Source organism: Mauremys mutica, chromosome 2 (genome assembly GCF_020497125.1).
Source record: "Mauremys mutica isolate MM-2020 ecotype Southern chromosome 2, ASM2049712v1, whole genome shotgun sequence".
Taxonomy (NCBI): Eukaryota; Metazoa; Chordata; order Testudines; family Geoemydidae; genus Mauremys; species Mauremys mutica.
This window is the reverse complement of record NC_059073.1, coordinates 221,524,147-221,551,983: the sequence shown is the minus strand read 5'-3', so window position 1 is coordinate 221,551,983 and position 27,837 is coordinate 221,524,147. Positions and strand designations below refer to the sequence as shown.

The window sequence follows — 27,837 nt, the reverse complement described above, 5'->3', positions numbered from 1 at the left end:
TTGGTCTAACTGTCCAGAGATGATGCAGCCTTTGGCTTAGCAGTTTGCATTCTGCAACATCTCACTCCGACCCCACCGCCTACGTAAGGCTTGGGATGGATATGAGCAATGGATATGAGCAATCGCTCGAAGAAGAAAAGACGGTTACTCACCGTTGTAACTGTTGTTCTTCGAGATGTGTTGCTCATATCCATTCCAAACCCACCCTCCTTCCCCACTGTCGGAGTAGCCGGCAAGAAGGAACTGAGGAGTGGGTGGGTCGGCTGGTGTATATATCCGGCGCCATGGTGGCGCCACTCCAGGGGGCGCCCAGCCGACCCACTGAGTTGCTAGGGTAAAAGTCTTCTGACGAACGTGCACGCGGCGCGCACACAACTACATGGAATGGATATGAGCAACACATCTCGAAGAACAACAGTTACAACGGTGAGTAACCGTCTTTTTGTGTGTGTGTGTGGACAGCCATTATCAAGATGCTGCCCTTTGTCCTTTCTACCACACTAGCAGTATTTACCAAGGGCCTAACAATGGTCACAACCCATCTCAAGCATCAAGGTATTCCTGTATGTAGAAGTCCAACATAAAGGATGTACAGTTTAAATTTTTAAGTCTCTTGATAAATTGGGACACGTCCACACTTGTACAAGCCCAACAAATCTCCTTCATAGGGACTGTCCTGAACTTGTGTTAGGCCAAGGCACATCTTGTAGCAGAGAGTTTCAGAGAAATTTATTAAGCAAACCTACAAAAGCAGTGATAATTCACCTGAGGCTTTAGGTCTCCTGGGTTCTTTCATTTGTCACTTTATGCTTATCTGTGAATGAAGTGGGTACAGCACTGATCGGCAGCAAAATTAACTCCAACATGAACTACATGGGAGCTTTCCAGAGTATGTTTCCAAAAGTCTTCAGGATTCTCTGCTAGTGAGAATTCCCAGACACTGTTTTGCAGGAGTTCATTTCAATTTTCATTCTCAACTGTTGTGATCATCACAGACTGGAGAGCTCACCTTCAGGAGGTTGATATATCACATATTCTACCCCCTGTGGACTATAAAGCTCAATATAAATGTTCTGGAACTCCAATATATATGGGGGCTCTAATATATATATTTCCTGCAGTTGGCCAAAACTATATTATTCAAGTGCTAAGAGCAATATGGTAGCTATGTGTTATATCAACAAAAAAGGACATTCTTACTCAACTGTCAGCAGCCAGTGGCCCTGTGAGATTGGTGCCTGGCTCTTGAAGTACACTTGATACCTCTACATCTGACACAAATAACATTTGCTAGCAGGTTCAGGATTCAGGGACAACAAAAGTTGTCACTGGAAAGACCATGGTGGAGCTGCTGTTCAAAAATTGGGGTCATTTGTCCATAGACTGTACTGTTGCTCAATGGGAAGAGACATATCCTTTATTTTGCTTCAGAGCAGTCGTGGATGGAGATTTGATCAAAGATGCATTTCTGTTGGATTGGAACAAAGGAATTCTATACATCTTCTCACTGATTTCATTGATCCAATGAGTAATCAGAAGAATGTAACAGAACATAGTCCAAGTCGTATTGGCTGCTGCAGCATGGGCCAGACAATATTCGTACGGAGATGAAGATCTCTCAGAGGAGTCTCCATTTCTTTAAATGGTATTAACTGATTTTCTCTTTCCAGAAGACTCATCTTGCATCATAATCCAGAGTTGCTTCACCTTATGCTTTGGTTCACAGAACAATGAGTACATCTGCTCTCATGTGCTGTGTAAATGCAGGAGATTCTGCTACTATCTAGAAATCTATTTACTTTGAAATGTTACACTTGGAAGTAGAAAAGGATTTTCCTCTGGGTAGAGGAAAATAGTCCATCTCCTCTTGCAGCATCCAAATAACTTACTTTAAATACAAGAAATACTCAAAATATCTCAGCTTTTCCTTGTTGACATCTCATGGTGACATCTCAGCATAGCCTTTGCCAGTGAAGGGTTTGCCAATAAGGGTTTCCCATATCAGTTATCTCCCCATCACAAGATTTCTGAAAGGAATTAATAATATTAATAAGCCTCTGACTACGAGATGCTGGGACTAGTCGATAGGGGATGTATCACTTGATAATCATCCTGTTCATTTCCTTTGATGCATCTGGCATTGGCCACTGTTGGAAGACAGGATACTAGGCTAGATGGACCATTGGTTTGACCCACTATGGCCATTCTTATGTTCTAATATCGCCCTCCTAGTCATAGAACCCATTCAATCATAGGGCTTTACTTTGGTACTGTAAAGTTGATAGACTCTCCTTCTCAAATCTTGGGAATGTGCTCTTTGTTTCACATGTTATTAAAGACCTAATTTTTAATCACAAATATATCTGCAATGAGTGAGTTGCATGCTTGAATGGCTAATCTTGATTTAATCTAATCTGTGTTCTTAAAAAAAAATTATATGGGGAAAACTAGATTCAGTAATCCAGATGGATAGGACTACAGCTTTGTCTAGATTAGGAAGAATGTTTTTTTAAAAGTTGTTACCTAAATTGAGTTGGCTAACATGATTTGAAACACTTAACACCTAGTGTTGACACAGTTTAACATTTTTACAACTGTGTTAAAGTAATAGTGGAAGAAAAAGAAAATCCCCTTGCCCAAGTAGCAGAGAAAAATTTATATGATCTGTTAAAGATTTCAACAACCATTTGGTGGTTATAACAGAAAAGGCAACTAGACTTGCGGAAGATGGAAGAAAGCCAACCAGTGTAGCATCTCCAGAAGAAACTGCACCTCCATGTAACAAGCAAAAGACCATATGACTCTGGCCTTTAATCTGACACCATCAGTTCCTAGGAGGCAGACGTCTACTCTTCTCAGAGGAACATCCACTACCTCAAATAAGTGGGTCATGGAAATATTGAGAAGAGGTTTGCTCTACAAACCAAAAACATCATAAATCCTTGATTTATCTAATCCTTCATTCCAAAAAATCCCCCAAGATTCATGGAAGAAGCCATCGCTCATCTCATCTGGAGAGACTTTATATTTAAATACACCATGAATACACACTTCCATGCTGAATTTAAAATTGAGACTCTTCTTAATACTTTACTTTGTATTTTTTTTTTTAAGGACTCTTCTGTGGTCCATGGATATGAAGGAAGCATACTGGAAATGGGAAAAATCAAGATATCATAATGACTGAAATAAGAGAGCACAAATTCCTAACTTTTTCATGAGCTTTTTAGTCAGTCTAATGACATTAAGGTCACATTTATTTATATGCATGGATTTACCAGCTTGATTTAAATAAATTCAAGAGGTGTATAAAGAAAAGTAAACAATTGCCAGTTATATTAATTTCTAATTATCAGTGATATTTAGAAATGCAAGTAGTATCAATGAGAATTGAGAAATAGAAACAGCTTACTCATTTACTTTACGTCTTGTTCTACTATTGCTACCACAGAAGATACATTAACAAAAACTAAATATTGAGTAAACTTATAATTTAAGTGAGTTGCCATGTGAAAATATTAATCTGAAGTTATTGGCGGTGTAAAAAAGTAAAGAACTCTTGACATTTTGATCCATATGATTGCCAGAAATGTTATAAAATAATATTCCTATTAAATTTGATTGTTTTAAAATATTCATTTGAAAAAATTAACTTGCTAAAAGAGATGCTTCAAATGTAAGCTAGAACATTGTCAATTTCATCTTATTTATGTTCATAATATTAACTTTGGCATTGTCCCATCTAATATTTAAAAGTATTTATTATAAAACAGAATAGCCAAATCAACTCAGAAACCTAACTATTAGTAAATAAAGGTCTGTTAGCATTCACTTAGAAGTTTTGAATTATATACCTGACATTTAAAATAACTTTCACTAACCTTTTATAAAGTTCATAAACTCTTGAAAATGTTCTGTTAAGTAGTTCAATAAAAATACAAAAAATGAATAATTTTTTCTTCTTGCACCGGTACATGTTAAAGGTATTTTTGTCAGGGTGTTTATTTTGGTTTGGTTTGGGTTTTTGGCAAGCCATTAGGTTCTTTGTGTCTTTTCCTCATCTGTAAAATGGGATGATAATTATTACAATCCTTCTCATGTAAGGGCATTGTGAAGCTTAATCAAAATGTTTGAAGTAGTTTGAAATCCTGGAAGGGAAGATGCTGTAAGTGTAAGGCTTTATTATTATTACTATTGCTTAATTTCAATTACCTGGTCAAAATTATGTTTGAAATTTAGAGCTTGCTACTTACTATCAGATCTTTTAGCAAAGGTACTCAAAAATTGGATTAATTTTTGAACAAGCTCTGAAGACACATTTAAGTCATAAGAATTGAGATTTGCTATGTCTTTCTCACAAATATATCATGCCAATAAGTAAGGTTACTTGAAGTGTTTTACCACAAGACTCAGAACTTTTTCCAGTTCACAACTCTGACATTCTCATGGTTTTTAACTTAATCTTTTTAATGTGTCATATTTTAGTTCCTGGAACTGGGAAATTATTCCTGGAAACTGCATCCCAGCTGGGAAATTGTAGGAAAAAATATGTCCCTGAGATTTTAAAATGTGTATGGATCTATGAACCATGACAAATTTTGCAAGGCAGTGTTATATACTATATTTGAAAGTTTTTTTGCAGTTTAATTATAAAGCTTGTCAGATGATTTTCAGCCACTTTTAAAAAACCTTGAGAAAGTTGAGGCTGCAATCCAAAGTGTGCATTGTAGGGGAAATTGTCTTAAAATTTCTTGCAATACATTTTCCGTTTTTTTTGGTCTGACTGATAATTTGACTATTGGTAACAAAACAATTATCTGATTAAAATTTTTCCAAAGAAAAATTGTGAGTGAGAAAAAAACACTTTCAGTTCAAAGATCCTCCCAAGTGCTTTTCAGCCTGAGAGCCACTAATCCTTGGCATGGGAAAGTTTCAGACTGAACACTGGTCTTATTAAAAATGGTTGATTTCTTGAAAATTTAATGATCATGCTCCTTATGATCATGCTCCATTTATCATATTAATCATCTCATCAAGCACAGTCTTCAGTTTATCACTTACCTACGTTACTGTGAGATCCTGAGACAGAGAAGTCCCTTGTTCTGTTCTTGGCTGACCAATCCTGAGGATGCTCTGGCTCTGTACATGATGGGATAGTGCAATCGTAGAGCTGTTGGGGAAGGGGTAGAAAGCTTGTGCATCCCTCCTTTTATTTTTTTTTTATCCTGTCCTCATCTCCCAGGGATTGTGATTTCAGTGGAGGGAAAGAGAAAAAGCTGGAAATGGGATCCGATGAGTCTCTTTGCAGAGGATGTTGGAGCACTGTCATGAGATCTCTTCTTACTCCCCCAAATCACAATGGGAAAGGGAGAATCTTTTGCTCAGTGGTTCTGCCCTCTCACGGACTGATAGCTGTTTCAGGCACAGCCCACCAGAATACCTATACTGATAATTCAGATTCTCCTCAGCTATCACTCACCCCATTTCTCCCCTACTGGAGCCACTGATTACCCCAGTCTGTCACTACATAGATCTTTATACTGTATCCATGCCATAATATCAAGGTGCCTCTGTAGTGTCTGGATACCTAAAATCATTCACCAGCTTCTTAACTGCTATTTATGGCAGTGTGGAAGTGTAATCATGGACTTAATCCTTGGGCAGAGTGTGGAGTTAAATGGCACTACATTGTTGAGGAGCTGTAGTCTGTATTATCCTTCATGGTTCCAAAACCAGACAGTTTGCAGATAGCCTTTGGGTTCCTTGTAGACTCCTGAGCCAAGTTTAGGCTCACAGTTAGTGAATCTCTATTCTCATCAGTATTTGGAATCCATAGTGGGCTTTTTGACATTGCTGCAAATATGTCTCTTTAGATCTTAATATAATATCTTGAACATTCCATGCCTTTGCTGCTGTTAGATTGCTCTCCAGAATTTGATATTGAATGAAAATTGGCAGTTTTAACTCGTGTGAGCTAACGGATGCTTGTACTAAAGCACTTCATTAGCAATTTTCGAAGCAGAAAATTAAACACACATAAATACACTAATGTAACACATACTCATGATTTAAATCAGGTATCTTTCATTCCTAGGTTACAAATAGTTTGCCATTGATCCCCAATTTAGGTTCTCTGCACATAGTATATATGACAGCTCTAACTGCTCCATTGCATAAAGTTTTAAAAATGGTAAGCTGTCTTACCACTTGAGGACACACATTTATTCACTGGCGAGGTACACTGGTTAACATCAGTTTTCTTTCTAACCAATTTGTAAAGAATTCCATTTTGGAATTCCAATATTGCCTTTAAGAAAACGTTTTTCTCAACTTTTTAAAATATTTTTCCAGATTTTACAGTCCTTTTATCATTAGTTCCTTATGTGCATACTATGTATTTAATTAAAAATATTTTATTCTGTGAGAGAGCTCCATTTGAGCAGTCTCCAAGGCTATATTACTATTTTTTCTTTTGGGTAGTTTTTCTCTCTTCTTGAGGATAGGTAATTTCTTCTTTTGGGATAAAGGAGAGTATACTAATGGTCGAGCTGCTCAAGATGTCATTTTTGAGACCTTTCCCAAAACTTCTAGCCAATAAGGTACAGTTTATGCAGAAAACCTTGAACAAGACTTTAGGACAGAGTTTTTTTCTTCCCAGGAGGCAAGATTTTGTTTCTAAAGCCTTAACCTTAAGAGATGGGGCTGGACTGGTCCTTCAACCCAGTTCTGAATTCAAGGAGATCCAAACATTGCAGTTGAAAGGGGAGCACTGGAGAGCTCTTTAGAACATCAGTGCACTTTCCTTATGATGGAAAATGTTAACTCTACATTCAGAAATTTCTTGCTAACTGGGAAACTTTCTCAGAGCCAAGAATAGTGACAGTGTTTCTGAAAAATCTGCAAACTGCAGCACTAATAATATCCTGATTTGTCAAAGCACATCTAATGTTCAGTTGACAGTTAGATGTGACATCAAAGTCCATGGAACCTACTTCAATAAAACATTTCAATGTCTTGGATTCTTCAGTTGCACTTAGCCACAAAAAGGCTTGCATTGGTGCCATATTTTCTTCATGTTCTGTGGATGTGTAAATACTAGAAAAATACTGAAGTCTAGAGGTGTTTTCTGCACACACAAGAACAAGGGAGCACTCTCCCATTCATAGGCAGCAGAGCTACTTTATGCCTTCCCTCCATTTCCTTTGCTGCCCAAACCAGTAAGAAACATCAGCCAGGAGAAGTTCCTTTTAATTAGTGGCTCTTTGCTAGACTTGAAGGCTTTGGCTCTTCTTCAAGTGCTTGCTTATGTCCATTCCAAAGTAGGCATGTGCTTGCCCCAAGCACCACTGCCAGAAGGTTTTCCCTCAGTGGTATTCGTCGGGTTGGCTCTGTTGCCCACTGGAGTCGCATGCTCATAGCACTGATATAAGGGTCATGCAGCCCCTCTCAGTTTCTTCTTACCACCCATTAAGGTCACTGGAACTATCTTGTCCTTGTGTTCTACAAGTACCCTCTCAGTGGATTTTTCCAACCTTCATTGTATATAATTATTTCTTGATCTTAGTAGTTAGTTAGCTTAGCGGAACCCTGGTAAGCAGGGTTAGTCTCTGCCCAGTACTGGACCATGCGTTGGTCTCTAGCTTTTAAGCCTTCAGCCTCGTGCCATAAGCCTATGCCTGTGAGTGACCTCCCATTTCAGCTGCCTTAAGTGCCTGGGGGAAGCTCACGTGCAAGAGCGTTGTAAGATCTCCCAAGACTTCAGAACCACCATATTCTCCAGAACCATGGTATCCTTCAAGGACAAGGTCCAATTGCGTCCTCATCCAGCTTTTCTTCCAAACGTGGTTTCACAGTTCCATATAAGGCAGGACATCTTCCTACTGGTCTTCTATCCAAAATCACATGTCAACAGAGAAGAACAAAGGCTCCACTCGCTAGACATCAGACGTCACTGGCTTTCTACATAGAAAGTACTAAGCCATTTCAGCAGGGCTTACCATGAGGCGAACTGAGGCGGCTGCCTCAGGTGCCAGACTGGGGGGGAGGGTGCCACTAGGACCCAGAGTGTAGAAAATTGTCTGCTGCTGATTCATATGTATTCTCTCTGCTCTAGATGCACAGAGATGGCAAAGTGCTGTGCTGGTGGAAGGAGGGCACAAGAGACATAACAGGCAGGCAGGAGAAAAGGTGAGAGGGAATAACAGAAAGCAGCAGGAGCTGCAGGGAGAGAGAGGAAGAGCCTCTTATGTACCTCTCTAGCACCCTCAGGAGCCAGGACTAATTTAACACCAGCTTCTCAAGGAGCTTCCTGTTTCCTGCTACTTCCCTGAACCCACTTGAGGAGAACAGGCAGTCAACTGAAGTAGTAGGAGACAGTTAGGCCCTTAAGACATTGATATCTTCCCTCACTCAGGCCCTGCTACCAGCCTGCTTATTTGTCCCCTTCAATTGAGTGTTGAGACCAACTATAGCTGGCACAGAACAGCAGTCATCAGTGAAAGAAGAAAATGCCCCTCTGGGGCAGCATTCAGGAGAGGAAAAAAAAACAAGCAAGAAAGCAAAGGAAGCTTTTCTATCTAAGCAGGAAGGAGGTCTCCTGAGATACATAGACACAAATGTTCATGGTGAGCCTTCTGGCCCTAGTGAGGATGTGAGTGGTGACGAGATGCCTGATCTTACAGTTAGTCAGAGTGCAGGTGACCTGGCAACTACTGCAGCATTCATATCTCCATCTCAAAAGGATGTAACTATGCACATTCCTGAAAAAAAGTGTAGATCAGAGAAGAGTGTGGTGGAGGCGCAAGAAACAGCTGCTGCTGAGTTTAGTTCCTTAAGTCTAGATGATCCAGGACTGTGGACTCACTTGAGCAGTAGCCTGAGGGACTTACTTGTACTGCATGGGCAATAGCAAGTGAAAAACTTCATGTTCCCCAAAGACAATGAAAATAGAAGTTTCCATCCAACACATTAATGGTGTGAAATCCCCAATGGTGTGAAAGTGGAGAGGCTATGGCTTATGTACTCAAAAACACAGAATGCTACATACTGTTTTTGTTGCAAACTCTTCCAATCTAATGTTCCAGCCACATTGGGTTCTGCAGGAACAAAGGACTGGAAAAATCTGGCTAGAAATCTGGCATGCCATGAGAAGGCAGCAAATCACCAGAGAGCATTCCATAGGTGGAAAGAGCTTGGGATGAGACTAAGGTTAAAGGCCACCATAGATGATCAGCATCAGGAGAAGATTGCATCAGAGTCTCTTTACTGGCAAAACGTTCTGAGTTCTCTGCCATTGTGAGAATGCTTGCTACCCAAAACCTAGCACTGCGTGGCACTTCAGATCAGCAGTATGTCCCAAACAATGGAAACTTCCTTAAAATTGTGGAGCTGATGGCTGAGTTAGATGTTCCTGGAATACAGCATCTAAGAAGAGTCACGACCCAAGAAATGTACACACACCACTACCTTGGAAAAACAATTCAAAATGAGATCATACAGTTACTGGCAACAAAGTCAAACAGAAGATTGTGTCAGATCTGAAGTCAGCAAGATATTACTCTGTTATTCTGGACTGCACACCTGAAATCAGCCATACGGAACAAATGACTTTAATGGTGCGTTTTGTAACAACAACCAAATCTAGTGAAAATGTCCCTGCAACGGTGACTATCAGAGAGCATTTTCTAGAATTTATTGACATTGATGATACTACAGGAGCTGGTATGACAAATGTGCTTCTTCAAAAGCTGGAAGATACGGGAATTGTGGTAGCTGACATGGGAGATCAGGGCTATGATAATGGTGCCAACATGAGAGGAAAGAACAGAGGAGTGCAGACACAGATCCGAGAGTTAAACCCTCAAGCTTTTTTTGTCCTATACAGTTCTCATTCATTGAACTTGGTGGTCAGTGGTGCAGCATCAGTTTCTAGTGAGGCTGCTAAATTTTTTAATGTAAATGAAAGCATTTTATGTATTTTTCTCTGCATCAACTCATCAATGGCAAATTTTGAAGCAACATCTGGGAACATCCTCTCTGACACTGAAACTACTGAGTGCCACACGATGGGAAAGTTGAGTGGAGGTGATAAAGCCTATCAAACACCAAATTGGGAAGATAGATGATGCCATAGTTGCCATTATGGAGGATAATGCTATGACAGGAACTGTTCATGGGAGAACAGTGGCAGAGGGAAATGGAATCACCAGAAACCTACATCACTTTAAATTTCTGTGTGGCTTAAGTGTTGTGGCATGACATAGTGTTTGAAATAAATGTAAGCAAGACCAAAGTGTTGACCTTGATATACTTGGAGCAATGGAACAACTGGACAAAGCAAAGTCATACCTACAGTCTTACCGGTCAGATGAGGGATTTCAAAATGTTCTGAAGAGTGCACAGTATTTCAAAAAAGAAAACTAAGAATGGCTAAGGGAAGACTTGCAGGTGAGCAAGCTAACACAGTTCCAGTGCCACCACAGATGGTAAGAAGAAATCAAACGGGGGTCAGGTCAGCAGGGTCATATATTGAGTGCCTTGAGGGAGTCACACAGTGGTGTTGCAATCAGCATGTCAATAATCTCTGAACCCTCCACCTGCACCTGCTTGAGAGTCACCTATATTGGAATGCACATGACCAAGCATGCAAAAAAGAAAAAATGGTTACTAATCTTTCCGTAACTTGTTCTTTGAGATGTGTTGCTCTTGTCCATTCCAAGACCTTCCCTCCTATCCCTCTGTTGGAGTTGGCTGGCAAGAAGGAAATGAGGGGGCTGTGGTTTGGCAAGACCCTTTATACTGGTGCTATGACTGTGAGACTCCAAGGGGCACCAGAGCTGACCGGATGGATACTACTGAGGGAAAACTTTTTGGCGGCTGTACTCGGGGTGAGCACCTATACTGGAATGGGCATAAGTAATGTATCTCAAAGACAACAGTTACAGAAAGCTTAGTAACCATTTTTTCTCAGACCTCTCTTTTCAATCACTTCTGCATATTCCCATAAAGAAAATCTGTTAACATAAAGAGCCCAAAAATACTCAGTCAGGGAAGCTCCAGTAAACAGCTTGGATGTTGGTAGAAGATAAGACGTTCATCGGCAGTATTCAATACTCTTTATCACAGAGAGCAAAAACCCTACAACTTCTGAATGTTCATGGATAAGATGCAGATTTAAATACTGGGCCCTAGCAACAAGATAAAACCATTTTCTTCAGGATGGATTTGCCGTGCTACTTAAAGAAAATGTTCCTTGTAAATGTGTTTCAGCCATATATGTATATATGCATTCTGGGACTGAGGATAGTACGCCAAGAATAAATTTTACTCTTACATCAAACATTTGTAATTGTTTTTTCTTCTAAAATATCAATTTCCTTTATAGTAATGAAATTTCAGCTGATCTGTCTCCGTGCATATTATAGAAGGGCTAAAGTGCTATTTTAAAATGTTCAGTGTGTTTCCATATATGCAGTATTGCAGCTTCTACTCATTCACAGCAAGTAAATTACTTGAGCAGTTGGGTGGAATCTGGTGCTTAATCTGTAGACTGTGCTGCCAACTCCTCTAGGAGCTGCCTTTAGTAGCCCTCTCAAAATGCTGTCATCTGTACTCTTCTTACTGTTTCATTCTCTGCATCCAGAATATAGGTAGGGTGACCAGATGACAAGAACAAAATATTGGGACACATGAGGGAGGGGCACCGCCGAAGTGCCAAAAAAAAAAAGCCTGAGTGCAAAATATCGGGACAAATGGCATCTCAATCATACATCGGTCGGGATGCGGGACAAACAACGAAACATCTGGTCACCCTAAATACAGGTGAGGATAGATCAAGGCTGCAAAGAACTGGAGGAAGATATCCAAGAAGCCTCAAGAGAGTCTTCAACAGACCTACCTTCATCATGCTGTGTGGCATCCTTTTGGTGCCTCTACCACTTCACCTTCCCCCAGTGGCAGCACTCCTTCCATCATCACCACATCCTTCCACAAATGCATGTTCTCTCTTCTTCCTTTCTTCTGCTTACCCACATAATCACCACATCATCTCACTTTCTCCTCTCCAAATAACTAGCCCAGAGAGCACTTTCCATCTCCCAATACAAGTAGGCTACATTTGCAAAGTTTACACAAATCTTACAGACTGGAATAGTAGGTATTTCCTGGCCTAGTACTTTTTACAAGACTGCATTAATACTGTAGGTCAGGTAAAAGCAGCAAGGAGTCTTGTGGCACCTTATAGACTAACAGACTAGTCAGGTAGTTCTTTCAGATAAAAATTAAATATTATGTAGTCACATCTTGTTATAGATCAGGATAAACTTTCTATAGGAGTGCTTCATAAAGGGTTTATGAATGATATTGTAAGTATTCTGGTGAATTAAGATCATTTTGGGGTTTCATTCTGCAGTCCGTATAGATTCGAAATGTTGATTTCATTAAGTAGGAAGTTAAACACAATAAAGAGCTACAGAACTGGGCTCTCTGCAGCACTTTGGAATGCACGTTCTATGTTGAAAGGGGCCCAATTACAAAAAAAAAATACTAGAAAATTTCTATCCTTTGCACCCAGAGTAGTTTACAAGAAATAGATACAGGAGCATTTATCTTGAATTAGACCTCTCTGAGTTTATCCAAATGCTTTGCTGTCTAGAATTCTTTTTTAGTCATTATTTAATATTTTTGAAGTACTATATTTTTGTTTGTTTTTTTGACTCATGCAAAGTGTAGAAAAATGGAGTAACGATAAGATATTTAGTAAAAGTTTCTCTTTATTTCCATAGCCAGAACAATGCAAGAGAAAAAAGAAATGGTATAAAAGTGCATTGGAAGAAGCAAACAAATTACGTATATTTTCTGCTCTGCAAAGACTTGAAATGTGCCAGCTATCAGAAAATGGTATAATGCATATTTTTCAGCACTGTTTATAAATAAAGTTATAGTCATATGCAGAGGGTTTTTTCCCAGTCATAATGTTGGAAGATTTTCTTTTTAAAAACATGCTATTATTACAATAGGGAAAATGTAGTGTGTGTGTGTGTGTGTTGTATAATATATGTCTCACTCCCAATGGATTTCCTTCACGGATGCCCTTGTATTGAAAGGAGATGTTGGTTCACAAATAATTTATAATTGAGTATTATTAAAATAAATTACTTTGCATGGCTAGTGAGAAAGTGATGTGCAATTACTCTTGTCTAAGATATTTTTTTTAATTGGTTGGTTTAAAAGGACCTTGTCATTCATAAGGCTAAATTTATGACAAGCCTGAAATTTAAAAACTAGCCTGTTTTATCTAAGCATAAACCATAAAAGGCAAAAAAAGCACAAAAGGAAGTATATGGTTAATATTTTTTTTTCCAGGACCAGTCTGTAGTCTATAGCACTATACTCTATAGTTTGTGAAGAGATTGATAGCACAGTGAGTGCTAATCTGGCTAGGGAAACTGTGGAAATCATTTTAGCACCATTCTGAGAAAGACAATATTTTAAAATTATCTTTTTGGCTTGCTTTTGTCTTAGATAATTGATCTAAACTTTTGTTTAAAGTATAGTGTTAAATTACATGAAAACAACCATATGCTCTTTTCTTCTTTTGGAATATTGCAGACAAACACCTTCACAGTTAACATTTAAGTTAGCTTTAATTTTTTATTGTTCTGTAAGCAGTAAAGTTCTGTTGACTTTCAGAGCTGGGGGAGTCAGCTATTTAGTGTTTTTTGTTCTTGTAATGTGAGTCGGTGTGCCTAGTGCTCTGGATGAGTGCTACTTTTAATTTTTCTATAAATCCAGAGAAATAACATTAACCATCACAATTAAACTAATTAGTACAATATTATTAATAAAAAGATAACATGCTAAGGATACATGTAGCTGATAGCTAAGAGTAGTGAGGCATGTTCATCAAAAATAGGAGTCTTGTGCATTATAGTTGCATTTCCATATTGTGTATCCTGCATTATTTAATCCTCTAGGAGCTCATCAGACTTAAAATTATGATGTAAACACGTGTTGTTTTACAAATTGACAGCATACTTTGAGGTTATCCAAATGTAGTTCTAAGCCCCAACCCACGCTAGACAGCTATGAGGAGATTTACCACCCCAGTGGGAACCTCAGGTAATATTGTTTTTCAGGTGTATACAGTGCCTCCTAGAGTGCAATTACTGCAGTACTGTTTGACAAGATGCTCACTCTGCCTGAACAGGACTAGCAGAGTGTATAAAACATTGGAGGACCTGGATTCTTCCCATCCACTCTGGGAAACTAGCACTATTAGCAGCATTTTGATCTTAGAACAGTCCTTGTATTCACCCTCAGACCGGGGACACTAGTAAATGAAGGATCCTTGTATTCTATCTTCATCCCCCTGTATACCTGCACAAAGCTAGGCACAGTCAAGCACTGTTCTAAACATTCTTTATATGTATTTGGTATTTGGCTTTTTTTACTCAAAATGCAGAATTTCAGTTTGTGTAATGTTAAATGCCACAGCATCTCTCCAGTCTGGCACTAACTCATTTACCCGAAAGTTAGCTGTAGTGCCATTTATTTTGCCATGGGAACTTTTCTTCCATTACTAAAATGTTAACATCTCAGAACCTCACAGGTAACACTTTAGCTGGGTTTTGCACAAACAGCCTTTTCCAAATACTCCCTGAGTATCTTTTCTCCTTTGGGACTCAACTTAGCCAAATTAAATCACTTTATGGGAAGGGAGAGCTTGTGTACCCTCTAGACCAGGAAAAGGTTCTGTAATACTAGTAAATTTTAAACTGCTCCTGTTTAAAAGCCAAATCTAAGCAATAGTGCTTAGTAAGTATATGAAGATAAAAGACGGTTACTCACCTTCTTGTAACTGTTGTTCTTCAAGAGGTATTGTTCACATCCATTCCAATTAGGTGTGTGTGCACTGTGTGCGTGGTCATCAGAAACTTTTTCCCTTAGTAGCTACCATCGGGTCAGCCTAGGAGCCCCCTGGAGTGGCTCCCTCATGGTGCTCAATATATGACCCTGCCAACTCAAGCCCCGTTCGGTTCCTTCTTACCGGCTACCCCGACAGAAGAGAAGGAGGGTGGGTATTGGAATGGACGTGAACAACACCTCCTGAAGAACAACAGTTACAAGGTGGTGAGTAATCATCTTTTCTTCTTCGAGTAATTGTTCATGTCGATTCCAATTAGGTGACTCCCAAGCTCTCCCACGGGGGTGGGATCGGAGTTAAGGAATCACTGACTGGAGCACTGCTCTACCAAGAGCTGCATCATCTCTAGCCTGCTGTGTGATGGCATAGTGGGTGACAAAGGTATGTACCAAGGACCAGGTAGCTGCTCTGCAGATCTCTTGGATGAGCACCACGGCTAGGAAAGCAGTGGAAGAGGCCTGACCTCTTGTTGAGTGGGCTGTTATAGCTAGGGCTGTGATCTTGGTGATGTCATAGCAGGCACAGATACAGTCCGTAATCCAGGAAGAGATGTGCTGTGAGGAGACCGGAAGTCCCTTCATCTGGTCTGCCTCCACTACAAACCGCTGGTTTGACTTTCTGAAAGGCTTTGTGCACTCAGTGTAGAACTGTAATGCCCTCCACACATCTAATGAGTGGAACTTCTACTCCTGTGCTCTGGTGTGTGGCTTGGGATAGAAAACGAGTAGAAAAATGTCCTGGCTGAGGTGGAATTGGGATACCACCTTGGAGAGAAAAGCTGGGTGCGACCTGAGTTGTACCTTGTCTTTGTGGAAGAGTGTGTGTGTGGGGGGGTCAGAGGTTAATGCTTTTAGCTCCGATACCCTCCTGGCCAATCTGATTGCAACCAGAAAGGCTACCTTCCACAAGAGATACAGAAGGGAACATGTGGCGAGTGGTTGGAATGGGGCTCCCATAAGCCTAGCTAGGACCAGATTGAGGTCTCAAGTCGGTATCGATAGGCCTGACGGAGGATGTAAGTGTTCCAGGCCCTTAAGGAAATGGCCCACCATAGGATTGGCAAAGACTGAACGCCCCAACTCTCCGGGGTGGAAAGCTGAGATGGCTGAGAGGTGCACCTTGACAGATGATCCAGCCAGGCCTTGCCACTTCAGGTGTAGGAAGTAGTCTAGGATGAATGGTATAGATGCCTGGAGTGGAGATACTTGACTGAGATTACACCAGCACAAAAAATGTTTCCATTTGGCCAGGTAGGTGGCTCTGGTGGAAGGTTTCCTGCTACCAAGGAGCACCTCCCTCACCAATTCCGTGCACTGGAGCTCCCTTGCGTTTAACCATGAAGCTTTCAGGCCGTGAGGTGCAGGGACTGGAGGTCTGGGTGAAGCAGGCAGCCGTGGTCCTGCGTAATCAGATCAGGAAGGAGCGGCAGCGTAATGCGGGTGCTGACTGACAGCTCCAGAAGTGTGGTGTACCAACGTTGGCGTGGCCACGCCAGAGCGAGCAGAATTATCTCTGATTTGTGCCTGCGGATCTTGAGGAGAACTTTGTGGACGAGTGGTATCGGAGGGAAGGCATACAGTAGGTGGTTCCTCCATTGCATCATGAACACATCCGAGATTGATCTTGGGCTGTGTGCTTGGAAGGAGCCTTATGGCGAATAGGTCCACCTGGGGAAATCCCCACATCTAGAAGATGGAGTGGATGATGTCCATCCGGATAGACTACTCATGACTGTGGAACGATCTGCTGAGGTGGTTTGCGTGCTCCTGGAAGATAGGATGCCTCCAGGTGAATGGAGTGGGCTACACAAAACTCCCACAGGTGGAGAGCCTCCTGACAGAGAGGGGAGGAGCGGGCTCCGCCCTGCTTGTTTATGTAGAACACAGCGGTGGTGTTGTTGGTCAGCACCTCCATGCAGTGACCTTGCAATACTGTATGGAAGGGTTGGCAGGCTAGTCTTACCACTCTGAGTTCCTTTATGTTAATGTGGAGCAGGATCTCAGACTGCAACCACATGCCTTGAGTCTGTAAGTGTCCTAGGTGTGCCCCCCAACCGAGGTCTGACGCGTCCCTTATGAAGGTCATGGATGGTTGAGGGGTGTTGAATGGGACTCCTTCGCAGATCATGCGAGTGTCCAACCACCATCCTAGGGTGCCAAGGACTCATGGCGGTACTGTTACTACCAAGTCTAGACTGTCCCGACCCGGGTGATAAGCCTTAGCGAGCCATGCCTGGAATGGTCTGAGTCTCATCCTGGTGTGCTGCACCACATAGGTGCGTGCTGCCATGTGTCCCAAGAGGCTGAGGCATGTCCTCATGGTGGTTGAGGGGTATTGTCTGAGTGTCTGAATGATGTGTGACAGTGTTTGTTTGGAATCTGGGTTGTGGCAGGGTGGCTTTTGCCTGAACCAAGTCCAGCACCACCCCAATGAATTCTGTTAATTGGGTGGGTGACAGAGTTGATTTGTCTACAATGAGGAGGAGACCCAACCTGTGAAAGGTCTCTCTGACTAACCGGACAGGAACATAAGAACAGCCGTACTGGGTCAGACCAAAGGTCCATCTAGCCCAGTATCTGTCTACCGACAGTGGCCAATGCCAGGTGCCCCAGAGGGAGTGAACCTAACAGGCAATGATCAAGTGATCTCTCTCCTGCCATCCATCTCCATCCTCTGACGAACAGAGGCTAGGGACACCATTCTTACCCATTCTGGCTAATAGCCATTTATGGACTTAACCACCATGAATTTATCCAGTTCTCTTTTAAACACTGTTATAGTCCTAGCCTTCACAACCTCCTCAGGTAAGGAGTTCCACAAGTTGACTGTGCGCTGCGTGAAGAAGAACTTCCTTTTATTTGTTTTAAACCTGCTGCCTATTAATTTCATTTGGTGACCCCAAGTTCATGTATTATGGGAATAAGTAAATAACTTTTTTCCTTATCCACTTTCTCAACATCACTCAGTCTTATTCTCTATCCCCTTTTTAGTGATTCCTAACATCCTGTTTGCTTTTTTGATCGCCTCTGCACACTGCGTTTACATCTTCAGAGAACTATCCACGATGACTCCAAGATCTTTTTCCTGACTCGTAGCTAAATTAGCCCCCATCATATTGTATGTATAGTTGGGGTTATTTTTTCCAATGTGCATTACTTTACATTTATCCACATTACATTTCATTTGCCATTTTGTTGCCCAATCACTTAGTTTTGTGAGATCTTTTTGAAGTTCTTCACAATCTGCTTTGGTCTTAACTATCTTGAGTAGTTTAGTATCATCTGCAAACTTTGCCACCTTACTGTTTACCCCTTTCTCCAGATCATTTATGAATAAATTGAATAGGATTGGTCCTAGGACTGACCCTTGGGGAACACCACTAGTTATCTCTCTCCATTCTGAGAATTTACCATTAATTCCTACCCTTTGTTCCCTGTCTTTTAACCAGTTCTCAATCCATGAAAGGACCTTCCCTTTTATCCCATGACAGCTTAAGTTATGTAAGAGCCTTTGGTTAGGAACCTTGTCAAAGGCTTTCTGGAAATCTAAGTACACTATGTCCACTGGATCCCCCTTGTCCACATGTTTGTTGATCCCTTCAAAGAATTCTAATAGATTAGTAAGACACGATTTCCCTTTACAGAAACCATGTTGACTATTGCTCAACAGTTTGTTTTTCTCTGTGTCTGACAATTTTATTCTTAACTATTGTTTTGACTAATTTGCCCGGTACCGACGTTAGACTTACCGGTCTGTAATTGCTGGGATCACCTCTAGAGCCATTTTTAAAATATTGGCGTTACATTAGCTAACTTCCAGTCATTGGGTACCGAAGCCGATTTAAAGGATAGGTTACAAACCTTAGTTAATAGTTCCGCAACTTCACATTTGAGTTCTTTCAGAACTCTTGGGTGAATGCCATCGGGTCCCGGTGACTTGTTAATGTTGAGTTTATCAATTAATTCCAAAACCTCCTCTAGTGACACTTCAATCTGTGACAGTTCCTCAGATTTGTCACCTACAAAAGCCAGCTCAGGTTTGGGAATCTCCCTAACATCCTCAGCCAAGAAGACTGAAGCAAAGAATCCATTTAGTTTCTCCGCAATGACTTTATTGTCTTTAAGCGCTCCTTTTGTATTTCGATCGTCAAGGGGCCCCACTGGTTGTTTAGCAGGCTTCCTGCTTCTGATGTACTTAAAAACATTTTGTAATTATCTTTGGAGTTTTTGGCTAGCCGTTCTTCAAACTCCTCTTTGGTTTTTCTTATTACACTCTTGCACTTAATTTGGCAGTGTTTATGCTCCTATTTGCCTCACTAGGATTTGACTTCCACTTTTTAAAGGAAGTCTTTTTATCTCTCACTGCTTCTTTTACATGGTTGTTAAGCCACAGTGGCTCTTTTTTAGTTCTTTTACTGTGTTTCTTAATTTGGGGTATACACTGAAGTTGGGGTATACATTGAAGGGGACTCCACCTGCTCCCTGGAGTGCCTTGCAGGAGCCAATCATCTAAGTAGGGGTACACCTGCACCTGTCTCTTTCAGAGAAAGGCTGTGATGACTGACGTATACTTGGTGAACACCCAGGGAGCTGTTGATAATCCGAATGGGGGCACTGTGAACTGATGATGTCTGTGGTTGACAATGAACCTCAGGAAGTGTCTGTGGGATGGCCAGATGGCTATGTGGAAGTATGTGACTTTCATTTCAAGGGCAGCATACCAGTCCCGCGGATCCAGAGAAGGGATAATTGTGCTCAGGGAGACCATGCAGAACTTTAACTTTACCTTGAACTGACTGAGTCTTTGCAGGTCTAAGATGGGTCTGAGACCCCCCCCCCTTTGCCTTGGAGATTAGGAAATAACAGGAGTAGAATCACTTGCCTCTTAGCTCCTGAGGAACCTCCTCCACCGCTCCCATGGCAAGGAGCGCCTCCACCTCCTGGATAAGGAGTTGATCATGAGGGGGTCCCTGAAGAGGGGGGAGGAGCAGAATTGGAGAGAATATCCCACTTCTACTGTGCGAAGAACCCAGCTGTCCGATGTTATATGGGACCATGCATGGTAGAAGTGGGAGAGACGGTTCAAAAAACGTGGGGAAGGATCCATAGTGGTGGCTGGTACGCCATCCTCAGGCGTCCCTTCAAAACCCTTGCTTGGTCCCAACGATGGCTTGGTTGGGCCCTGCCCTCGGCCTGAGGGAGGGTTGGAAGGCCTACGTCATGAATTCCTGCCCCTCCGGTGATAAGTATCCTGCCTAGGGCTGGGTTGGTATTGCCTCTGCTGTTGCACTGGCTGAGGCTTGAAGGGCTTTCTCTGGGTGAGGCAGGTGTGTGCATCCCCAGAGAGTTCATGGTTGCCCTGGAGTCCTTAAGGCTGTGAAGGCAGCCAGAAAACAGCCCTGCACCCTCAAAGGGAAGGTGCTTCAGGGTCTGCTGAACATCCGGGGGAAGCCCAGATGCTTGGAGCCAAGCTGTTCTCCTCATGACCATCCCCGAGGCAATGGTATGTATCGCAGAGTCAGCCAAGTTGAGTGGGGCCTGCAGGGATGTTCTGGCAACTGCCTTCCCCTCCTCAACTAGAGATGAGAACTCAGTCTTTGAGTCAGTGGGAAATAACTCCTTATATTTTGACAACGAGTCCCATGAGTTAAAATTATATCTACTGAGGATAGCTTGCTGGTTAGCTATCCTCAGCTGTAGACCCCCTGTGGCATAAATTTTCCTGCCAAAGAGGTCCATCTGTTTGGCCTCTTTGGCCTTAGGAGCTGGTACTTGTTGACCCTGATGCTCCTTCTCATTCACTGCAGAGACCACCAGGGAGCAAGGGTGGGAGAACAAAAATTCATAGCCATTAGAGGGAACAAAGTATTTTCTTTCCACACCCCTGGTGGTCGGTGGAATGGAGGCTGGAGTCTTCCACAAAGCACTATAATTGTTGCCAATAGTCTTAATTACTGGTAACGCCACTCTGGAAGGGGCCTCCGGCATAAGAATGTCCACCACCAGGTCCTCTGGCTCAATGACTTCCTCCATCTGTAGGCCCATATTACAGGCTATTTGGCAGAATATGTCCTGGGGGCCCCTGTGGTTGATAGGCAGAGGACCTGAAGTTGAGGCCCCTGCCACTTCCTCATTAGTCAAAGACGAAGAAGAGGCCAGTGGAGACACAGGGTCATCATGGCCCACCACATGCTCAGATTGGTCCTAGGATGCGTTGGTGCCAAGTGGCTCAGCGTGGGCTGACGGGACCCTGGATGAGGGTGGATCTGGGGCTGGTTCCAATGTGCCCTCTGTAGTATGCGGGGGTAGTCTGGAAAGAGCCACCTCTGTGGTACAAGGGGCGGTTCTGTCCACTGGTGACTGTGCCCGGTGATGCCCCGATATAATGGACCTAGAAACCCTGGAAGGGGTACCCTGGGGCTGATGGTAAGCCCAGGGGGTCCAGAAGGGCCATTGTGCAGCGGGTGGCCATTGAGGTTGCCAGGACGAAGAAGTGTATCTCCCACACTTGTCTGACCTGTACCTACTATGCTGTGAGTAGTAGGAGCTGTCCTCAGAGTCCGAGGATCCTGAGGGCAATGACCACGGCAGTGCTGAGGATCCCTGTGCCAGTGTTCGGTGCTGCGAGGAGGAAGTCAGAGATTGGTGCTGCAACAACTGTATAGACGAATGGTGTTGGCTTTCCTGAGACTGAAACCAGTGCTGCAAGTCCGGTGCTGGGGAATGGCTCCTATGTTCCGGTGCCATATCATGGTGTCAGACAATAGAGGGTGATTGTGACTGGTGTCAATTCCCCGGTGCTGGAGATTCCGAGCAACACGCTCCCTGGGTCTTGCTGTCATGTGCTGTGGCCAGTGTCAGGGGTGAAGAAGACCGGGAATGGTTCCATGAATGGTATCGGTCTGGAGAGGAAGATGGCCTCATCAGTGCCGGTTTGCCTCTAGATGGCACCCAGGTAGGTGGTGCCAGGGGCTTGTCTCTAACAGCAGGGGGCTGAGAGAGAGTCTTTTCTACCAGGTCCCTTGCAACCTCAAAAGTATCTGGGGTGGAGGGAGCTTCGAACTCCTCCATCAATTCAAGCCCTGCCAGAGAGTCACTGGGTGCTGGACTCAATGGTGCCGACTGGGTCGCCGGAGTCGACCGCATGGGGTCTTGCTATTTGGAAGTTAAGTCCTTCCTCTGGGGCAGCAAGGTCTCCCCGATGGTCTCGCTTTCTGAGGAGAGCTCCCTCTGTCAGCCTTCTTGTGGCAGTTAAGGGACACTGGAGATGTTGACCAGTCCCGGGGCGCCATACTGTGCTGCGGTGCCAGGGATCTTCAGTACCAAGGATCTCTAGCACCAGAGTCCTTCCTCGGTACCGGTTTGTGAACTGACACTGGGGTGCTGCACACCGAGCTCGAGCCCGGGACTTGACGGTCGGGTGCCGCAGGATGGAGTGTGGCTTCCATCAGTAGTTGTTTCAAACAGAAGTCGCGTTCCTTCCTAGTCCTAGGCTTCAAAGCCTTGCAGATCTTGCAACATGCAGACTGGTGTGCTTCCCCGAGACACCTCAAGCACGAGTCATGAGGGTCACTGTTTGGCATAGTCTTCTTGAATAGACTGTAAGATTTAAATCCTTGGGCTTGAGGCATGCACCAGAGCCTAAGGCGGGGTAAAGGGAATGATCTACTCACCGACTATACTACTAACAAGAAAATAAAGAAATATTTCAAAAAAGAAAACTAAGAATGGCTAAGGGAAGACTTGCAGGTGAGCAAGCTAACACAGTTCCAGTGCCACCACAGATGGTAAGAAGAAACCAAACGGGGGTCAGGTCAGCAGGGTCATATATTGAGTGCCTTGAGGGAGCCACTCCATGGGGCTTGTAGCGAGTCGGTGTGGTTCCCCTCCGGTCCAGCAGAGGGAGCTCCTTGCCAGACGCCCAAGTGGGCTGAGACACCACTTCCTGTCCCCGCCCCCCGGAAGTCAAGGGGCGGGACAGGAAGTATAAAAGGAAGATGCCAGAGCTCAGTCAGGAGCCAGCAGCCGCCGGGAGCAGACGTGCCGGCGGGAGCTCCTGCCCGGGAGCCTTCTAGGAACCAAGGCAGCTGCCCAGACTGGCCTCCGCTTCCCCGCGCCCACTACGAGGAGGAGGAGCCGCCAGAGCCGCCCCGTGACAGGTACTGGGACCACCCGCCGGACCGCCCCTGCGCCCCCCCCCGAAGAGGAGCCGCCGGGGCTTCCCCGGCCCTGCTTCCCGGAGGAACCGCCGGAGCAGGCCTGGCCGGACTTTCCGGAGGCACTACCCGACCTCCCCCCAAGCCCGGACCCGGAGGAGCCGAGGACCTTTGACTGGCCCGAACCTGGTACAAGTGTGCAGGTAGGCCCCGAGGGGGATATGGAGTGTAGCCCGGGGATAGCCGACCCCTGTCAGGCTACGGACACTGAGGTCCCCATGTCAGTGTGTTGCGGTCAGGACCCCACTGACCAGCGGCCGTGAGAGCCGCTAATAGGGCCCCGGGCTGGAACACAGTGGAGTGGGTGGGCCTGTGTTCCCCCTGCCACCCCACTCGCGGGTGGCAGTTTCCCCCTCACCTCAGCGCTCAGGCACGGAAGCCTGCAATTGACTTTGCTGTTGCTCAGCCCCTGCTCCAGAGGCCTAAGCCTATATTGACTTTGCTGTTGCTCAGCCCCTGCTCCAGAGGCCTGAGCTTATATTGACTTTGCTGTTGCTCAGCCCCTGCTCCAGAGGCCTGAGCCTATACTGACTTTGCTGTTGCTCAGCCCCTGCCCCAGAGGCCTGAGCCTATACTGACTTTGCTGTTGCTCAGCCCCTGCCCCAGAGGCCTGAGCCTATACTGACTTTGCTGTTGCTCAGCCCCTGCTCCAGAGGCCTGAGCTTATATTGACTTTGCTGTTGCTCAGCCCCTGCTCCAGAGGCCTGAGCCTATATTGACTTTGCTGTTGCCCAGCCCCCGCTCCAGAGGCCTGGGCTTATCCTGACTGTGCGGGTGCCCGGCTCCTGCTATAAGGGTCTGCGCCCAAGGACTGCTGTCCGGCTGCCAGCCCTAACTGAGGGCCGGGGCGTATACTTAGTGACCGTGTGCCTCGTGCGGCCCCTGCCTGAGGGTCTGGACCTGGACCTACATCGAGACTGATTGCTGTTATCCAGCCCCCCTGCTCCAGAGGGACTGGACTTATATTGAGACTGATTGCCGTTATCCAGCCCCCCGGTTCCAGAGGGACTGGACTCATATTGAGACTGATTGCTGTTATCCAGCCCCCCCCTGCTCCAGAGGGTCTGGACTTCCCACGTAGAGGGGACAAGGAGCGAGTCGGTGTGGCTCCCCTCCGGCCCAGCAGGAGGGTTGAGCCCCGACGCGCCAGCTTACAGGGCTCCTTGGCTGACCCAATGGGAGCTGCTAAGGGAAAATGTTTGAGGACCAGGCACGTGGTGCGCACACACCTAATTGGAATTGATGTGAACAATCACTCGAAGAAAAACTATTGGTTCTTTGTAAAACTCTAGTGGAAAGAGACTGGAGGCTCAGTTCCATAATAACGTTGCCCCACTGAGAATAAGTTTTGACATAACAAGCATTAGGCCTGCCATAATTTGTGTTTTAGACCCATATCTTTCCTGGCCCAGTGGGACAAAGACTTCTAATAGAGACTGTCAATGATCCTTCTAAGGACGGTAGAATGAAGAAAGCTCTGAAGCAGGATTTTCCAATCTTTCAGATTTTTCCATATGAACATTTTGCAACTATATGCTGTTGACTTGGCAAGGACTGCCAGGGACATTACAAGATAAACTGACAATCCTCTCCTGTGAGAGAGTCCTGCAACTGGTTTTCTCTAGCTAGTTACACAGTAGATTTTGACTGTTTCTGAAGAAGGAATACATAGTTTTTGTTGCAGAAGTCTTAAAATTCTCATTCCATTTTCAGCCTCCTATCTCTGTGGGCTTGTCTACACAGACATTTAGTTCACAGCAAGTGGGGATGTAAATCTACCATACACTAACCTGCTGCACATATAGGTGTCCATGTGGACCCTGCTACTGTGCTCTATAATCTAGTCCTAATCTAGACTAGATTAAGCAGGATTAGATTAAAGCACTAGGGAATTTTTAGTGTGCAGCAGCAGGGTCTACACGTCCATCAATGATGGACCCATTGCACATACACTATGCAAGAGCTGTGCATGCTGCTCCTTTTAAAAAAGGACCCAATTATCCAGAGAGTTTTACCTAAAGCTCTTACTCCTTGAGAGATCCATGAAGGCTTCTTAAGTCCCAAAGGTGAGAAGACTGCTTGAACAGACACTATCATCTCTGAGTGCTGCAGAAAGCTGATGGTCCATGCTGGGTTCCAGAGCCCATTTGTCACTGAGGAAGTCCCACTTCTCCACCATGAAGAAGAGTGAATCCCAGCTCTCTGTTGAATGCTTTTCTGATCTCAAGATCACTTGGTGTCACATATGGGGTATAGGCAGTGCAAGCTAGTGGTCGGCACAGGAGACAGAACAGAACTGAAGTTGTGGTCAGGAGACAAGCCAGAGGTTGGAGCCAGTGGGTTCAGAAGAAGGTAGAGGCTAGGGCTGGAGTGGGAACAGGCACAGTCTTGAAGCAAGGACCAGCACAGGAAGCGGATCTGGCACGGCTGCAGGTGTAGAACTCATTGAGCAGATGCTGTGTTGTTGTTGCTACAAGGCTTAAATGATGATCTGCTGGCTCTTCTGTCCAATCAGGGAGCACAGTCACTTAGTGAAGATTTATGGGGCCCAGCTGATCTCACTGGGTTGCCAGGCAACTGCGACCAAAATCAGCTGAGTTCCTGCTACGAGGGCTTATGTATGCTTACCCTGCAATTTCCTTGATAAAGAGAATCCTCAGGAAGATTATGCAGGACACAGCCCTAATAATGACAGCCAATGCATGGCCCAGACAATTCTGGTATTCTGACCTCATGAACCTGTTAACACAGCCCTCAAGCACACTTCCAATACACACAGATGTGATCACTCAGTCGAAGGGACTAGTCCTGCATCCAGACCAGACGTGGATGTTAAGACTCATGGTCTGGATGCTGTTGTATCTTACTCATGAGCAGACTGGTTTCAAGATAATTCCTGTTTCTTCATAAAGAGTTTATGTACAGAGATGAGGTAACAAAACTCTACTGTTCTGTGTAGCTGCAGACTTCATCTGCCCTATCCTGGGCTCCTTTGTTTCTGCTCTAGCAGAAGGTGTGTTCCAGGAAACCAAAGACTGCATCTAGAGTGTACAGGAAGTGGGGCATCTCCGCAGTTCCTGGAGGACTTACTCTATAGCACATTTTCCCTTTTAAAAAATTTCCCAACAGAACTAAAACATTAAACTATCAAACTATTACAAATACAAGAAGTGACAACTCTTCTGGTTGCTTAAATATAGCACTAATATTTCTCAATCAGTCTCTTAGGGCATTTCAGCAATCTCCCTGATCTGTATTACAGACAAGGATTTGCCTAAAGGTTTGCAACAGACTGTTTAGGTTTATGGTAAATAACAGAATCAGTTGTATGTTTTCAACTTGTATGTTTGCTCTCACTTCATTTGTTTTGGTCAAGTTGTTGAGTGTCTTGAGCAGATGTTTATGATTCTTTTGTAAGGTTTTTTGTTTTCATCTGTGATCACTGATTATGATGATCAGTGCAGCACTGACTGGTCAGTGCCCATGATAAGTTCTCAATGAGTCTTTTGTATTTAAATTGTGGAAGAGGTCTTGCTCCTTTTATTGTAATATTTTGTCTGATTGTACTTTCCCAGTCTTTTCTTTACTATCAGAGACTCCTTATTTATCTATTGTTTTTGTCCCATATCTAGTCATTGAGTATTTATATGTCTGTAGAGGAGTTCAGAAGGTGACTTCCCACATTGCAGCGGTGTTGCTCTATATTTGAATAGTGCTAAATATGGATCTTCTCTTCCATCCATTGCCTTTTTGAGCATGTTCTTTACTATACATACTTCACGTTCAGCTAATCCATTGGCTTGGGGAATGGGCTCTAGATGTCATACATTTTAGCAAAATCCAAGCAGTCCCTATTCTTGAACTGTGGGCCATTGTCAGTTATTACTAGTTTTTGAATTCCATGATATACAAATACAGATTTAATGTGCCTGACAACTGTTGATGCTGTGGTATCTTCAAGTGTGATGACTATTTGGAAACTGGTATAATAGTCCATTACAGCCAGGTGATTGTGTCCTTCCTAAGCTGAACATGTCAGTTCCAACTTTTTCCCAAGGAATTGTGAATTGTTTGTGTGATATCATTGGTTCTTTCTGCTGGGAATTGCAATACTTCTGACATGATCCACACGTGCTCACCATTTCTTCAATGTCACTATTCATCTGTGGCCAGAATACAAATTCTCTAGCTCTTCTTTTTGATTTAGTCATTCCCAGGTGCCCTTCATGTATTCATTCCAATATTTTCCTTCTCATCACTGTGGGAACCACAATCTGTGTTCCTTTCAAGAACACACCTGAAATAGGTAAACGTTCATTTTTATAATGAACATGCAAGTGGGATTTTTTCCCCTCCTTATCACTTTTATCACCACGTGCAGCATTTCATCTTTAGCTGTTTCTGTCTCCAGTTCATCCCACATGCCTGGAGATACAGCACATGGCATTTTTTATCATGTTCACATGTATGTTTCCTGCTTGTTCCAGATCATCAGGCTGTGATTTGTCAGGTAGAGCATGTGTTCTTGACAGTATGCCTGCTATTACTAAGTGGTATCCATGTTGGAACTCCAGAATCATATAATATTTCTGTATTTTCAGAAGTAGTCATTGTATCCTTGATGGTGCTTCTCCAAGTCCTTTTTTGTGTATTGCAATCAGTGGTTGTGATCAGCTTCTGTGATCACCAGAGAGAAAGT

General features: G+C 43.7%; 1 protein-coding gene across 10 annotated transcripts in view; it reads left to right on the top strand.

Annotated features, from left to right (window-relative positions):
* Positions 1 to 27,837, top strand: part of ZCWPW2 (zinc finger CW-type and PWWP domain containing 2) — a 178,171-nt gene that overhangs the window by 34,814 nt on the left and 115,520 nt on the right. For all 10 annotated transcript variants that reach the window (XM_045008027.1, XM_045008019.1, XM_045008024.1 and 7 more), the window contains one exon: positions 12,783 to 12,897. In XM_045008027.1, the coding sequence (XP_044863962.1) occupies positions 12,783 to 12,897 (115 nt within the window). The remainder of the gene's footprint in view (positions 1 to 12,782; positions 12,898 to 27,837) is intronic.